Raw genomic sequence first — 15651 nt, 5'->3', positions numbered from 1 at the left:
GGAGGAAATATGATCTCATTAGGGTTAAAAACCCTAGTTTTACAAGATGTAAAAATATAATGATTATTTTTTTCTGTAAATAACATCGACTCATCTAGTTAGGGTCAGACTCGATGAGTACAGTCGTGAATTGAAACTCATCCGTATTATGAGTAGACTCGTTGAGTCAAGGTCAGACTCGGCGAGTCATTTGTAAAAATTAAATCATTTTGTAAAAGAAATTCAATCCACCCCACACTCAGCCCATACTTACTCTCAAGCAGTCATGTTTGATGATTTAGAGGACGAAAACAGAAAAAGAAAATCCTAAAAACGAAAATTAAATAAAACGAGAAAGAAAGCAAACTTTCATAACGGGTTGCCTCCCACCAAGCGCTTCTTTTTAAGGAGTCGTTAGCTGGACTCCTTCCCAGCTATGTTTCTTCATTTTCCTACGTCGGGAATGCACGCCTAATCTTTTGTGGTTTATACTTTGTCTTGTAAGCGTGTATCTTCTTCTTGTATTCCCGTCTCAATTCTTCTCTCTTTTCCCTTGTAGCATCATCTTCAGCTGCGTGAATTTCTGTTTTCCTCACCTTCTTCTTCTTTACCCCATTCTCTTGCACCCTCTTTTGTACTCCTCCTTCTTTAAACTTCATTACTTCATAATTAGAAAACACTCGGGCTCGAGGTTTGGTTAACTTGATCACTCTATTTGTGGATGAGTTATTACTATTACCATTCCACGCCTTTGCATTCTCCTTTTCTCCCAAGCTTGCCTCCTCGTCAAGTTGAGTTCCCTCATCTTCTTTCATAATTGAATTAAGGTAAGCTATTTGTACATTTTGGAAGTCATAGTGTTTTTCAAAAACTCCGCCATCTGCTGCTAGACCTTCCAAAGTATTAGGACAGATCTTCATGTCAAGAACATGCAAGGGGCTGGTAACAAGCAAGTCAAGGTTGTCTTCTTTTCTGCAATTTTCGACGGGACTCGTTGAGTCTGTCAAAGCGACTCGGCGAGTCGAAGCGTATTCCATAAAATCCGTTGTTTCTTCTGGATCAGCTCCCCCAAGCAACCTCTCCATCTCTTCTAAGTCTTTATCAGCATCAAAGTTTTCTTCAGACGATAGCAAAAACTTACTTGGATCTTCTTCTTGCAAGAGTGCAAGTTCTTTTTGTAGTATTTCATCATCCAAATCAATAAAGGAAACTTATTCTTTTCTTGCTTCTTCTTGCTTAATCTCTGGTAGAGATTTAAACACTGCTGACTCATCTCCTACCCTCAATGTTAGCGTGGACTCACATACATCTATCAATGCGCATGCGGTATTCAAAAATGGTCTCCCCAAAATAATTCGGATTTTGGGGTCTTCTTCCATATCAAGCACTACAAAGTCCCCGGGGAACACAAATCTATCTACTTTTATGAGGAGATCTTCACAAACACCTCTTGGACGAATAATCGTCTTATCCGCTAACTGGATCTTCATATTAACAGGCCTTGGCTCCGGTAAAATTAGCTTCTTGAAGAAAGAAAAAGGCATTAAGTTAATAGTTGCACCTGAATCAGTCAATGCTTGAGTGGCAAGTTTATTTCCAAATTGGAAAGGAATTGAGATGCTTCCCGAATCGCACTTCTTTTCTAGTAGTTCATTCAATACTAATTCCGCCACTTCCGCCATATCTTTCCTAGCAGCAAAAATTCCCTTAAGCAAGTTTAAATATTTGGGTGTTTGAAGCATTGTTTCAACAAATGGAATGTTGACTTGAAGGGCTTTAACATGTTCTATGAAAGCTTTGTATGCTTTGACCTTTTCATCAGGTATGGTTCGGATTGGGAATGGCAAAGGAGGGTTGTAAGGCTTTAAAGAAACAGCGGATTTGGGATCAGGGCATGGACTCGTCGAGTCTATTAGAGGGACTCGGCGAGTCTGGTCGGGTTTAGCTGAACTCGACTCTTCTGTCTTTTCTGCATGCACCTTAGTTGAGACCTTCTGTGCAGGGGTCATAGGAGTGAAAAATTTTTCATAGCTGGAGGTTATAACATTCAAATTCTCCATTCTCGGATTGTCCTAGCTATTTCTCAATGTTGAGAATAGATGCTTGTTGATTCCTAAGTATAGTTCTGGTCTCTTATATTGCAGCATCATGATCAATGTTTCTCTTTCGGACGCGGCTATAAATCTTGTGAACTTTTCTTCTAAGTCGGCTCTCTTTTCCACCACCGGTTCTTCCTTTTGATAGTAACCCCTCTCTTTTTGCTTATATTTCTCTTCCCTTGCCTTTTTATATTCTTCGTACGGGAGCCATTCCTTCTTAGGTTTCCGCCAATTCTCGTCGTATTTGTCCCCGCTTGAGTAGAACACTTGCGCCTTCTTGTTTGCACTTTCATCCAAGTCACAATCCTTCGTGAGATGAGGTCATCTATAGTTCTCGCATCCAACTCGAATAGCATGGATTTTTTGATCCATTTTTTCATCCTTCTATCTAAACTATCGAGCTTAGCCATCATCGCCGCCATGCCATCATTGACCGAGTTTAGTACCCCCCGACTTACTTCATTTCTTGGGTTGTGGTATTCTCTAGAATGTTTAGAGAATTCTTCAATTAATTCCTTGATTACCGGGGGTGCCTTCTTTGTGAGCGGGCCTTGTGAGTCGAGCAATTGCCTTGTGGTAACATTGACTCCATCATAGAAGATGGAGACTTCTTGTTGGCTATTAAGATCATGGTGTGGGCAATTTCTGAGAAGACCTTTGTACCTCTCCCACGCCTCATAAAGGGATTCTCTGGGTTGTTGCTCAAAGTTGGCAATAGCTTTCTTCAACTTGTCTATTTTAGAAGGTGGGCAAAAATGGTCTATGAATTCCTCGTTCATGTTAGCCCATGTGGTGACCAACCCGGGGGAAGTGACTTGAGCCAATCCTTTGCAGCACCCTTGAATGTGACTGGAAGCATACGAAGTAGCTGGGTCTCGCGTGGCACATTTGGAACATTGAAGTAATCAACTACATCATTGACTTCATCCAAGTGCTTGTAGGCATCTTCGTGTTCTTTTCCATAAAAAAGAATCTCCTTGAGTTGAGCGAGTATGTGGCCCTTTAGCTCGAAAGTAGCAATAGCAGGAATTGCGGGTTACACAAGTCCTGGTCCGGTATCGTCACGCATCCTCTTCTTCCATTCCCCCATGGGGACTTCATCGATATTAGCCATAGTAATAGCTAAATCGTCCTCAAATTCGGATTCGTTCTCGTATGTAGGTTCTTCTTCTTCCTCGGTCTCGTACTCGGTGTCTTCATTAATCGGGTCTTCGATTGCTATAGAGGCGTTGGATGCTCCTGATTTACTGCTCTTCTTCTTGCTAAAAACGGACTTGAGGTTCTTTAGTGGCGAATTCTTTGAAGAAGCGGATTCTCCAATGGATTTTCCTTTGTACCTCCTTAGTGCGGATTCCGGGTCTTCGAGAGGAGGGACCAGAGGTGTATCAACTCCTCGGGTCATGAAACAGCTACAATTAAAACAAGACAAACGCGTCAAAAGAACAAAAATAAAATAAAAACTAAAACTGTGAACAGCGATGGACTCGCCGAGTTGTCACGAGTGCACTCGGCGAGTTCAAGGCAAAAACATAATTTATTTTATAATTACTTATTAAAACTGATATTTATTAAAACTTATACTAACTACTAAATTACCTAAGAATTAACTTTGTGTAAGATAAATCCCACACAAAGGATTGATAAAAATAGAAATTAGTGCTAATTTTGAACCATTTCCCGGCAACGGTGCCAAAAACTTGATGTGTGTAAACTCAACTAGTTTTAAACCTACTTTTTATTATAAAATGAACACACAAAGGCAGTGGACCTATCAATTGTGGTAAAGCTAAATAAGTAGTGTATCGAACACAGGGAACGGTAAATTAAAACTAAAGACTAATTTTATCTAAATTAAATAATAAATAGGGGTTTTCTCTAGTCTTAAAAGACTAGGAACTTACTACTATTACTTAAACTAGGAACTAGAAAAACAAAGAATTAACTAAATTCAATAACGAAAGGAACTTCTGTTTACTTCAACTCAATTGATCCTATGGTTGATATTATGGTAATAGTGCAATAAACTAATTCTTCTATTGGCTACCGATTCAAGTGATTAGCTTCGCGTTCGCTGCACTAATCCTTAGAGAACAAACTAACTCAAACAGTGATCAGCTGTCTAATTTAATTTAATTCACTAGGTTATTTATTCGGGTTAATTTAGACTTGTAATAGCTAACTAATTTGGTCCTTTAGTTAACCTCTTGTTGATGGTCATCACACAAGCTCACACACGAATTTACCTAATTTTCTATTAATTCTAGTTTCATGTTCATTAATCCTAGACATATGATAAAGTGGTCACATAACATATGAGGTTGACAATTAAAATATGTTCATACTATTTAATTATCTTCCTATTAACAGAAAAATAATTATCATTCACACACAAGGTTCTTAAACAAGCTAAAATCAACAAAATCACCAATATTGAATTAATCCTACCATAAATCAAACCATAGTTTCAATATTGTATCCTCAAACAGACGTTTAAGAGTTTTAGCTCATGATTGAGGTAATTAATAGTAATAAAACGAATTCCAATTGTCTAACCATAATTGAAAAACAATAGATTAAGTAGATTGATGAGAATTTGCCTCAAATCTCCTTCGGAATTGAATTCTGGGTTGTATCTTCGATCTCTAGGGTTCTTCTGACTCTCTAATCGCAACTTGCTTCTCCCCAAAGGTTCCAGAATACCTTATGTCGATCTGGACAGCTGTTTTTAGAGATTCGAACCGACTCGCCGAGTCCAAGACCGACTCATCGAGTCCATCCCTTAATTCCCGTACACGGTAAGTCACAGAGTCTTTATCCTCTCGAATCTTCGATGAGACTCGCCGAGTAGTCGACCCTACTCGCCGAGTACCTTGTATTTTTAGCGTTTTCCATCTTTGTTCAACTCCCGAGCTCCCAACCGCTTCTCCTGCTTCCTTTTGCTTTCGAGCTTTGCTTTTGGACTGAAAACACAATTCAAACACTTTTAAGTATCTTTTGTCCATGATATGAAACTAAATTAGCTAAAAATGATAAAAATCTATACTAAATATAAGGCTAAATATGCGACTATCAGGTTCGCTCTTGTATTTAACTGCAAGTCGACCTAATATTATGCTTGTTCTATGTAACTGTGCAAGGTACCAATCGAACCCAAGAGAACCCCATATCAATGTTGTTAACAATATTTTTTGCTATCTCAAAGGAAGAGTTTCATTGGGCCTATGGTGTCCATCAAAGACATGATTCTTTATACAAGCATTTTTAGATACAAATCTAGGTGGATGTCAACTTGGTTGAAAGAGCACAACAGGTGGATGTCAGTTGTTGAATGGAAAGTTTATGAGCTGGAAATTGAGGAAACAAACATGTGTTCCGATTCCGACTGCAGAAGGAGAATATGTAGCTGCTACAGCGTGCACATCACAAGTTATTTGGATACAAAGTCAACTACGTGATTATGCAATCAATATGAATAAAATTCCTTTATATTGTGACTCGCAAAATGAAATGTAGAAGAAGGGAACATTGAGGTCCATATTATGTAAACAACAGATCAACTTGTAGATATTTATGAGAAGTCATTATTAAGGATTTTGAAATTGTTTAGGATGATCGAAATAAGTTTTGTTCCATGTTCTTCTTGATCGAAAAGGTGACTATTTGATTGGTGTTTTTCTGAATCGTTCAGTGGTTACTTTTTCAGTTCAGCGTTCTCGTTTGAATTTCCTCTGAACCATTCCAACCTTAATTCGCTTTGTAGGGGAGAAAGTTGTTCGATGAGCGACATCATTGAGGGTTGCTACTTACTAGGTCGAACGTCACTTGGTAACATTTTATAAGTTTGTTTTGTTTTTTCTTTTTCAAATATCAAAACTCCAAAAACATTTTCTTATTTTTGTATTTTATTTTCAAAAACAAAAATCCAAAAATCTTTTCTTATTTTTGTAATTTTATTTTGAAAAGCAAAAACCCAAAAAGATTTTCTTGTTATTATTTCATATTTTGTTTAAAAATTTGTGACTCATTGTAAAAATGCACTGCTGAGGTGCATGCTCCACGATCATGTCTATCTAAGGGACATGTATTCATTTGAATTGATGTACTAGTTAAGCATCTCTAGAAGCATGATGTTGTATGTTGACCTCAAGCCTCATAGACTTTATGTTTTCGAAGCCTTAATGGAACTATAACTATGAACGTTCCTTCCCAATTAGGCTATATTCACAGTAGTCGAAGAGATACCTTTCTCTTCTCATATTGAGTAAAGAGATTTATGTAATGTCCATATATTATGCAGATGTACTATGAGTTCTTACACACAATCTTTTTCATAAAATTTGATTTCATGATCACACACTTCTAGCATATCCTCGAAACCTCTATTCAAAACCTACCATAATGTAGTTATTGTAGCACTCTGTGTCAATGATCCTAAGTCATTTTTCCATGATGATGATGAAACACAAAAATCTCAACTATCAAGGAATTGACGGTGAACATTTTTGTTCTAGATTTTAACGAAACACTTGTTTCAGTACCATTCGATATTCATAATCATATTCCATTTGCATTGCGTGATCTTATTAAAATGTTCTTAACCCAAGACATTTTTACCCAAAAAGATCCAATACTAATTTTTTTTGGAATGTGATTTTCGTTTGAATATCTTTCTGATTTCTTGTTACTCTAAATCATATCTAACCGTACTTTTTGTTGACTACACTAGTCATTCAGTTACTTTTGTTCAATTCACTCACACTTATGTTAAGTTTTGGTATTGAGCAAAATTGAGTCTACCTTTCGAAACCAATGAAAAAGAAGCCCTTCGATGCTCATAAATGAGTATTCAATTGTATTTCATGGGAAACCACACAAGCAGTTTGTCATCTCTCTTGATGTCGAATGAAGAGATCTTTGCCCGAGATCCAACTGCTTTCGTATCAAATACTTTGATATAAAAAATCCCACATTTTTTTAAAACTTGCTTCTCACTCATTCTTTGGCACACAATTGCACTGGAATCCTTGAGGTTTTGGGTAATACTAACTCGAAATCAAGATTTTGCAAATTCTGGCATATGGCTTCGCTTTCAAACCCCAAAAGTGAATGAGCCTACCCTCCAATCAAAAGAATGATGTTGTCTTGGTATCGAAACAACACAAAGTACATGCTCATAGTCAGAAAAAAAGTGGTGGTTCTTATCCGTTTGGGCACAACGAAAGATCCGATAGAAGTGATGGTTCAAGATTTTCACGAGATTCAAGGAAAACGTGATGATCACTTTTTAAGACGTAGAGTTTTTTTACGGTGCCGGTTAGGTAACCAAAGCAATACGTGGCCATGTATTATTGGTAACTAGATCACATTCAAAAATACCATAGATTATATAAGGAAATTGGTGGTATCGTTCTCAGACTTTATCATCTCAACACAAATTTCCCAAAATTCTCAATAGTTCATCGTCTTCAGCAATCTTTGCAATCACAATAGTGGCTGATCCTCAATCCAATGTTGACTCTACAAACACCAACAATGAAGAAGAAGTATTACAACCTCTTATGAAGATTCAGAATATGAATCTACGATTGCTGCCAACGGTGGATCAATATCCAGAGCAGTTATGGATGTTGATTCAAACCCTAAATAACTCTATTTTCTCCATAGTGTTATCCTCTTTGTTTGAAGTTCCAATGACTTGGATTTCTCTTGCTGATTCCACGGGAGTGTTCAACAATACTATGAAAGTTGTTATGTTTCAACCGACGAATTCCAAGACGAGAAATCTCACAAGGAAACAATTTGTTCAAATCATGAAGCTGCCTGTCTCAGGTACTTTTTATGAGGTTACTAATGAACAAGTTCTTCACATGTACAATGAGATGAGGCATCGATCTATTCTGAATGGAATCAGTCATTTTAAAAAGTCGGGTCTACCCTGTGTATGGATTTTTGTATTTGGAGTCGTCTTAAGATGCTTGACAGGTCGAAGTTCTGGATTAGATAAGCCAAATTGGAAATGTATTCCATTATTGTTGGGCTTTATTATGATCTTGCTATGGATTATACCATGTTTTTCTGGGAAGAATTTGGCACAGCTATTACTCACACCAAGTTGACGGATGATGTTTCATGTGCTCGATATTGGTATTTGATTCTAAAAGAGGTTTATCAATAAGAAGCGATTATGGTTCCTTCTGATGCCGAAACAACTGAATTTTCAACGATGGCTACTCCACGGGTTGTTGTTGATGATCCAGTTCTCTTTCCTAATGTTGTTCGTATTCCAGATACGATGCTAAGACATGTTGATCCGTAAAATCCGCTCCTTGTTCAGTATTTGGCCTCCATTGATTATACCGATTCAATTGGTGTTCTTCCGTCGAAAGGGGTTGAGGGTTCTTCAAAAGTTGTTAAATTACCGAAGAAGAAGAAGAAGCATACTAAGAAACTAGAACCTATGGTAGAGGAAGTTTCTAACGAAATGATTCCTTCAAAAACTGGTATACTAGTGTACCAATAAGCCAACAAAGAGCCTCATGATTCTCCAGTGAGGCTATCTTATCAAGAACCTGAAATCGAGACAACTGAGTAAACACAAGTTGATTCCTCACATACTCATTCATCTCAGAAGGGTATAAAGAAGATTAGAAAGCCTCAATTTAATAGAATAGGTGTGTTATTTAGAGAAGTTCCTGTTCCAGTCTCTCCATCCTCGAAGAAAAGACAATCATTCGACATGGCTCAAAAATTACAACAAAAGAAGTGAAAGCATCAATATCCACTTGATCAAATCACTGTCGAAGCTTATAATGATAGTGATAGTGGGGATAATCGACATGTTGTTTCTGGGTTTGGGTCACCTCGAAGGGATTCTCCTCTCAAGTCGAATTTCAAGAAGACAGGAGATCCTGGTGTCAATGTACATGTATCTAGTACGGATACAAACACCGGTTTGAATGATCAAACATCTACATCCATCCATGACAAGACTACATTTGTACAACCTGGGGGTTCGCATACGGAGTATTATACAGAGGAGGTTCGAACTCCAGACATCCCTGTGGACTTATCTGATAAGGATAAAAATGTCAATATGGGTGAAGGGGTGCAGAACAAAGAAGCCTCTGTTACTTCTACTCTTGAAACATCAACCATTATCACTTCAACTATTATCTCATCCACCATCAAATCTTCTACATTCGAAACATTCAAATCCTCACCACCACTTTTATCACCCATCCCAACTTCACTTCTAGTTCCAACCATTTCACCAACATACTCCACAATTATGGATGAATCAATTACTACCCTTTTCTCCTCTGAACATACTAAAGTTGAGAGAGTGGTTCAAGAAGACAAACCAAATGTTGATGAGATTATGGTGTCTTTTGTTGATCTACAACTTGACCCAGAGGAGGATAATGTACCAGATAACATGATCATGTTAGATAAACAATTCAAAATCCTCAACAAAAAAAATCAATTCTCTTCTTTAATTACAAGCTGATTCTAGGGGAAGGAGTTTTGTTTTTGGGATAAATATGGAGTACTTATTGAAGTCTCAGGAGAATCGTCTTTGAAGTTTAGTTGAAAGCCTTGAACAGAAACAGATCGAACGGGTGAATGTTCATTCTAAAAGCTTTGAGTACAAAATTCAAAAGCTTCGTGATGTTTCCAAGGAGCGTCATGATCTTTTTTTTGGAACAAGTGACAAAGATGAAACAGTTTATGGATCTTAAGGTGGCTGAACTTATGTACGAGATAGCTAAAGAGGTGGAAAAGAATTATACTTTGTTGCGTACCAAAGTGGATGTTGTTGCAACTGCTATCACAAATTTGATTGAATTCAATACTGACTATTCGACTAAGCTTGAAGAAAAATCAGAGAAGGATACCTAGGTTTTCGCAAAACTAGAAGAGTTTCTAACCAGTATCAAGGAATCAATTTCAAAAGCTGATATTTCGAGTCAATCCTTTGTTTCTCAAGAAGCAATTTCTTAGTTGATTTCGACCATTGAGACAAATATGAAAGCAAAACTTACTCCTATCCTCGAGTTGGTTCTTCAATTACCAATGAATGCTCCAACTGTTAGGTAAGTGTCATAAAGAGAAGATAAAGGATGTGGAGGTGTTGGGTCGTTGAAGGATTCATAGAAAGGAGCTGTTGTTGGAAACGTGATTTCGACTCAGATACTGACTTCAATTCCTATTTCGCTGACCACAACGTCAACATCAACAAGACCAATCACGAAAGGGATCATACTAAATGAAGGATATGGAGGTTCGAGTTCTATGCCTCCACCTTCGAAAAAAGATTAAGGTCATAAAGGGAAAGCTATTTCGGTGGTTTCTTCAAAACAAGAGAAAAAGAAATATCAAGCTCTAGAGATTGAAAAGCAAAAGAAAATAAATAGCATAATGAGGCAAAGACAAAATGACCCACCTGGCTTGAATAAGGGTGATCCCAACAAGTTGTGGTGTTACGAAACCATTGAATTTTTTTTCGATTGGGTTGAATGACTATTTTCACAAAGTGCATAAGATGAGTTATGATGTTGAAAACACTGATTTTAATCAGCTTGACTTCCCAATGAATCACTAGTTGTTCACCTCTTCCTAATTCAAAATTGTTCAAAAACTTCAAAGATAAAGAAGAATTCAAAAGAGTGAAGACACGATTTCATGTAGTCTTGGGAAAGAATGAAGAAGAAGTTTTATCATCAGTGAATAATGTAAAGGTGATGACAATTACACGTGAAAACTTGTTTGAAGGCATTCTACAAAATTTTCGCTATGTGGTTGTTAGAGCGAATAATGTGTTTTGTGAAGTTTTGATTGCTAATTTCCCACCAATTAACTTAAATGACTTGGTCGCTGTGACAAGGATTTTAAGTAATGTGGATGTTTCGAAGCTGACAGAAACCAAGAAGGAAGATATTCTCATTGGTTTTGCTCGTATCAAGATGTTCATCGACAACTATTATGATTGCATTGCAATTACTGATATTGAGCTTGCTTCAGCTGTTAACAAGCCTTCAAAAGTTCCTTAATCTCTACTGAAGGGGAATATCAACATTGACAAGTATGAAGATGGGGAGATTATTCATCAACCTCTTGGGGCTGTATTTCGAGGGAAGAACAAGAATGGGAAGTTGACAAAATTCATGTCTCAATTTAGTGATTTAGAGAGGTATACGAATGTTCAATATACCAATCTTCTTTTTTGCATCAACAACTGCAAGAGAAATGAAGTTGAAGACAAGGTTGAGCTTCGAAAGACAATTGTTTGGTATATGGAAGTTCGCAATGTACTTCTACAGATGTTGAAGCTTATGGCATAATTTCGACTACTCTCACTAAGGGGGAGATTGTAAGGGTCAAAATATAGATAGTGAGGAGTCGAAATACTTTTGAGTCTGTAAGGGTTCGAAATCAGAATGATTTTGACTCTATATGTATTTACAAGGCACATGTCAAATTCGAACTAGAATATTTAGTCCTTGTACTATTTTTCGTGTCTGTAACACCTTATAAATAGGGTAAGTATTAGGGTTGAGAGTAACTTTTGTTCTTTCATGTTTGTAAAACACTTTTAAACTCTTGTACTTTTTAAACATGAAATATTTACCAATTTGATCTTATTTACTCGATGTGTTCTTAATGTTTTTTATTGGTTACGTATTCGTTATTCGATTCTAACTTACATCACAGGGTGCTAACAAGAAGTGGATTTTATATCACAAACTCTAGATAGAGTTGTGACAAGTCGTGAACAGAAAGTTGGTAGTGAACAACCTAGACAAGATAATGGGTCTGAAACTATAGAAAGGATGATATCAAAGAGGGTTATTCGACAACCTGGTAGATATGTGGGATGTGTCAATTCATGTGAGTTGAATCCATTGGATTTGCTTTGATAATTGGAGAATACATTGACACTGAGGAGTCTCAATCGTATAAAAAGGCAGTTGTGAGTAAAGAAGCAATAAATTTTTTTTATTCTCATAATGAAGAAATGCAATCATTGGAGAAGAATGAAACATGAGATATTGTTCCATTACCAAAGGGAGCAAAGCTAGTGGGATGCAAATGGATCTGTAAGAAGAAGGAATTAATAAGGTTGGTGGCGAAAGGGTTTTCTCAGAAAGAAGAAATTGATTATCACAAGGTGTTCTCACTAGTCATGAAGCACATGACAATTCATGTTCTTTTGACCATGGTGAGTGCATCTGATCTGCATCTTGAACAACTTGATGTAAAAACAACATTTTTTCTTAGGTACTTAGAAGAGAAGATTTACATGTCCTAGCCGAAAGGGTTCCTTGATTCTAAGAAGGATCACACATGTTTGTTTAAGAAATCTCTGTATGTTTTGAAGGAGTCTCCAAGTCAATGGTATAATATTTTTGAATTATTCATGATCTCGTGTGGCTACTCTCCGAAACAATTTGACAATTTTCTTTACTCAAAGGAATTGTCACTGGATTCCTACATATATTTGTTGTTATATGTTGATGACCTGCTCATCGTAGCCAATGACAAGGTTTGAGCAAAAGACGTGAAGGCGACCCTAAAGATTGAGTTTGAGATGAAGGATTTGAGAGCTACAAAGGAGATACTTAGAATGAAGATTCGAAGGGATAGAAGAGCAGGACGGTTTTGTATTTCTCAACAAAAGTACATTAAGCAAGTTTTGCAATCATTCTACCTGGTTCAGTCCAAATCAGTTGGAACTCCACGATGGGACTTGAACCATCAACATCAATGAGAGAAGTCAACACTGGATACCGTTGGTCTAAAAGCCTTTTGGTGGCAACCACTAGTTACGAATTATAACAAGTCTAAACACAACTATGTAAATAAAAAAATCATATGTTGTAAAATGTAAGGTTCAAGAAAATAAGATATCACCAAACTCTGTTCAAATTAGGTTGTATTACCAAAACTATTCTTATCAACATTTTAGACAATTTAGTAGATTTATCAGTCGATTGACTTTTCCATTTTGTGACTCGTTTTTTAGTATACGAAAAGTAATAGACTAAGGCCTCGTTTGTTTTTCTACAAAAGTACTTTTTGAGCACTTTTCCCTTCTGGCGGGTAGACGTTTTACAAGTGCACGTCTTCTTCCGCAAACTTGGAAAAAGACAAAAGACATTTAACCACTTCCAAAACAAACAGCACCTAAAAACTACGCGTAATGTCATGTGTTCCATTTCATGGCGAATTGTGTTTTTGAACACGAAAAGTAATAGTCTAACAATTGCGATGAATATGACGTAAATAGTATCTATAAGTCGGCTACTTTGAGTTAGGTTCGACGAGGCAATCTCAGAACCTTTAATTGAATATTTGAATTGGTAGGTTCATCATTAAAAGTCTTGAAATTGAAATTTAACAAAAAGGCAAAATGCAGCAAACTAAAAAGTCTTTTTCTTCATCGTCATCGATCTTCACCTCCGTCTCCATGATACCATCTTCCAAGTTATCATGCTAACCAAAAAAATAATCAAAATTATATTTACCAACTCTTCAACAAACCCACCATGTCAGAGAAAAAAATAAAAAGATGAGAAAGAAACAACTTGACAAATTGCATACTTTCCAACTAATTATGATAATTGAAATTATAATTAACTATTAGTTTAACCGTCGTGTTTGTATTCTCAAAACCAATAAAAAATAGTAAAATACTAACTTCCACTAGCTAGATTACATGGTATACGAATTTTCATTTAAAAATTATATATTCAAAGTCAAGATTTTGAAGCCTAAATTTTCAAATACACACTTTTGAATTGCCAACATATATATATATATATATATATATATATATATATATATATATATATATATATATATATATATATATATATATATATATATATATATATATATAGAGAGAGAGAGAGAGAGAGAGTTAGATTCATTTGAGACCACCTATATTTTGTGAGACCGTAAGACGCATTATTTTATTTTATTTTTATTTTTTTTAATTTTTTTTAGTTAATTTAAGTTCTGAAAATAATATTTAAAAAAAGAATTTTTGGATTTTTCCATTTATTTTGCATTTTAAAATTATTTTTTAGAATATGTACAGTGTAATATTCTATTAGAATATTTCACGTATTTTTCAAAAAAAATTGAATTTACTTTTATTTATTTTTATTTTTTTTAATTTTTTTTAATTTTTTTTATTTAATTCAAGTTCCAAAAATCATATTTAAAAAAAGAATTTTTAGATTTTTCCATTTATTCTGCATTTTAAAATTATTTTTTAGAATATGTCAGTATAATATTCTATTAAAATATTTCAAGTATTTTTCAAAAAAAAATGGAATTTATTTCTATTTTTTCTATTTTTTTATTTTTTTTAGTTAATTCAAGTTCCGAAAATAATATTTAAAAAAAGAATTTTTAGATTTTTCCTTGAATTTCAGGTAATTCAAAATTTGAAACCATCAAAAAATACATGTTGATTCAAATATTCCTCCTGCAGATGGCTTTTTGTTAACAGGTTTTTATTTTAATCCTTACTTGTAATTGATTTCATCATTTTTAACTTTTTGTATTTTTATCTTATAAATATATTAGGTGAAGGTATTATTATATCAGGTTTGTTCCTAAAAAGGTTTTTACTATGTTTCTTTAATGTGTTGGCTTTGCAGGTTCAAAGAACTCAACCAAGAGGGCCAGTTAGAGCATTGTATTATCATTAGTTTGTATATTTTGGCATCTTGCTTTTGCAATAAAGAACGGTTAAACACAAGATTTGACATGATTAAGGTGGTTTGTATATTTTTCATCTTTTTTAGTCTAAAAATGAAATATTTTTCATCATTGGTCCTTATACTATCAAGTTTCATCACATGGACTTCCTGATTATGGTGATTATTGTCCTTATTATAAGATTCTATATAGATTTTGTTCGATATTTTAAGGTTTCGAGAACCTAAATCAATATTAATCCTTGAATTACATACCATCGTTGAAAATGTTTTAATTTGTGACCAAACTTGGTTTAAAATCACAATGAACAAGTTGACACCTGAGTATTTTGGCCTTCTCAAAGGCCTATTTATCGACTTTTGAATCACAACACCTGATATTCTAAAGGTTTATTTTTATAAACTATTATTTATATATTTTAGCATTTTACTTAGTAGGACATTAAATTAATAAAGGATTTAAGGAAAACGAAAAAAAAAAAGAGGACGATAAACAGTACAAGTGGTTTTGGTATGTATAAATCGAAGTAATAACCATTTAGGGGGTGTTTGGCAAAAAAGCTTATTGCTTATTAGTTTATTAGCTTATAAGTTAATAAGTAAGTGTAGGGTAACTTATGAAAAAATGACGTATTAGAGGTTCCCCACCAGAATAAGTTATTTTAATCCAAACACTTTTTTAACTTATAGTGATGTAGAACGTAATAAGTTGTTTTAAAAAAGCTTAGCCAAACACCCCCTTAATATGGTATGGTAATGCTCTTGAAAAATAGATGTCATTTAATATTCATTTATCGAAGTAAACGTAAAATAGTTTTAACTCTAAAGAGATCAAATTATTCGCC

At 35.1% G+C, this 15651-nt stretch overlaps 1 protein-coding gene and 1 non-coding gene across 2 annotated transcripts; one reads left to right on the top strand and one right to left on the bottom strand.

Annotated features, from left to right (window-relative positions):
* Positions 1-1190: 1190 nt before the first annotated feature.
* On the bottom strand, positions 1191-1661 carry LOC145076167 (uncharacterized). The gene has a single exon (XM_079022139.1). The coding sequence runs from the start codon at positions 1659-1661 to the stop codon at positions 1191-1193; it is 471 nt and encodes a 156-aa protein (XP_078878265.1).
* Positions 1662-2702: 1041 nt separating this feature from the next.
* LOC145077592 (small nucleolar RNA R71) lies at positions 2703-2809 on the top strand. The gene has a single exon (XR_013693334.1). It is a non-coding gene; the product is annotated as a small nucleolar RNA R71 (small nucleolar RNA).
* Positions 2810-15651: the final 12842 nt, after the last annotated feature.

This window comes from Lactuca serriola, chromosome 9 (assembly GCF_051521515.1).
Source record: "Lactuca serriola cultivar US96UC23 chromosome 9, Lser_US96UC23_V15, whole genome shotgun sequence".
Lineage (NCBI taxonomy): Eukaryota > Viridiplantae > Streptophyta > Magnoliopsida > Asterales > Asteraceae > Lactuca > Lactuca serriola.
The sequence above is the reverse complement of the archived record's forward strand: the minus strand, read 5'-3'. Positions and strand labels throughout refer to the sequence as shown.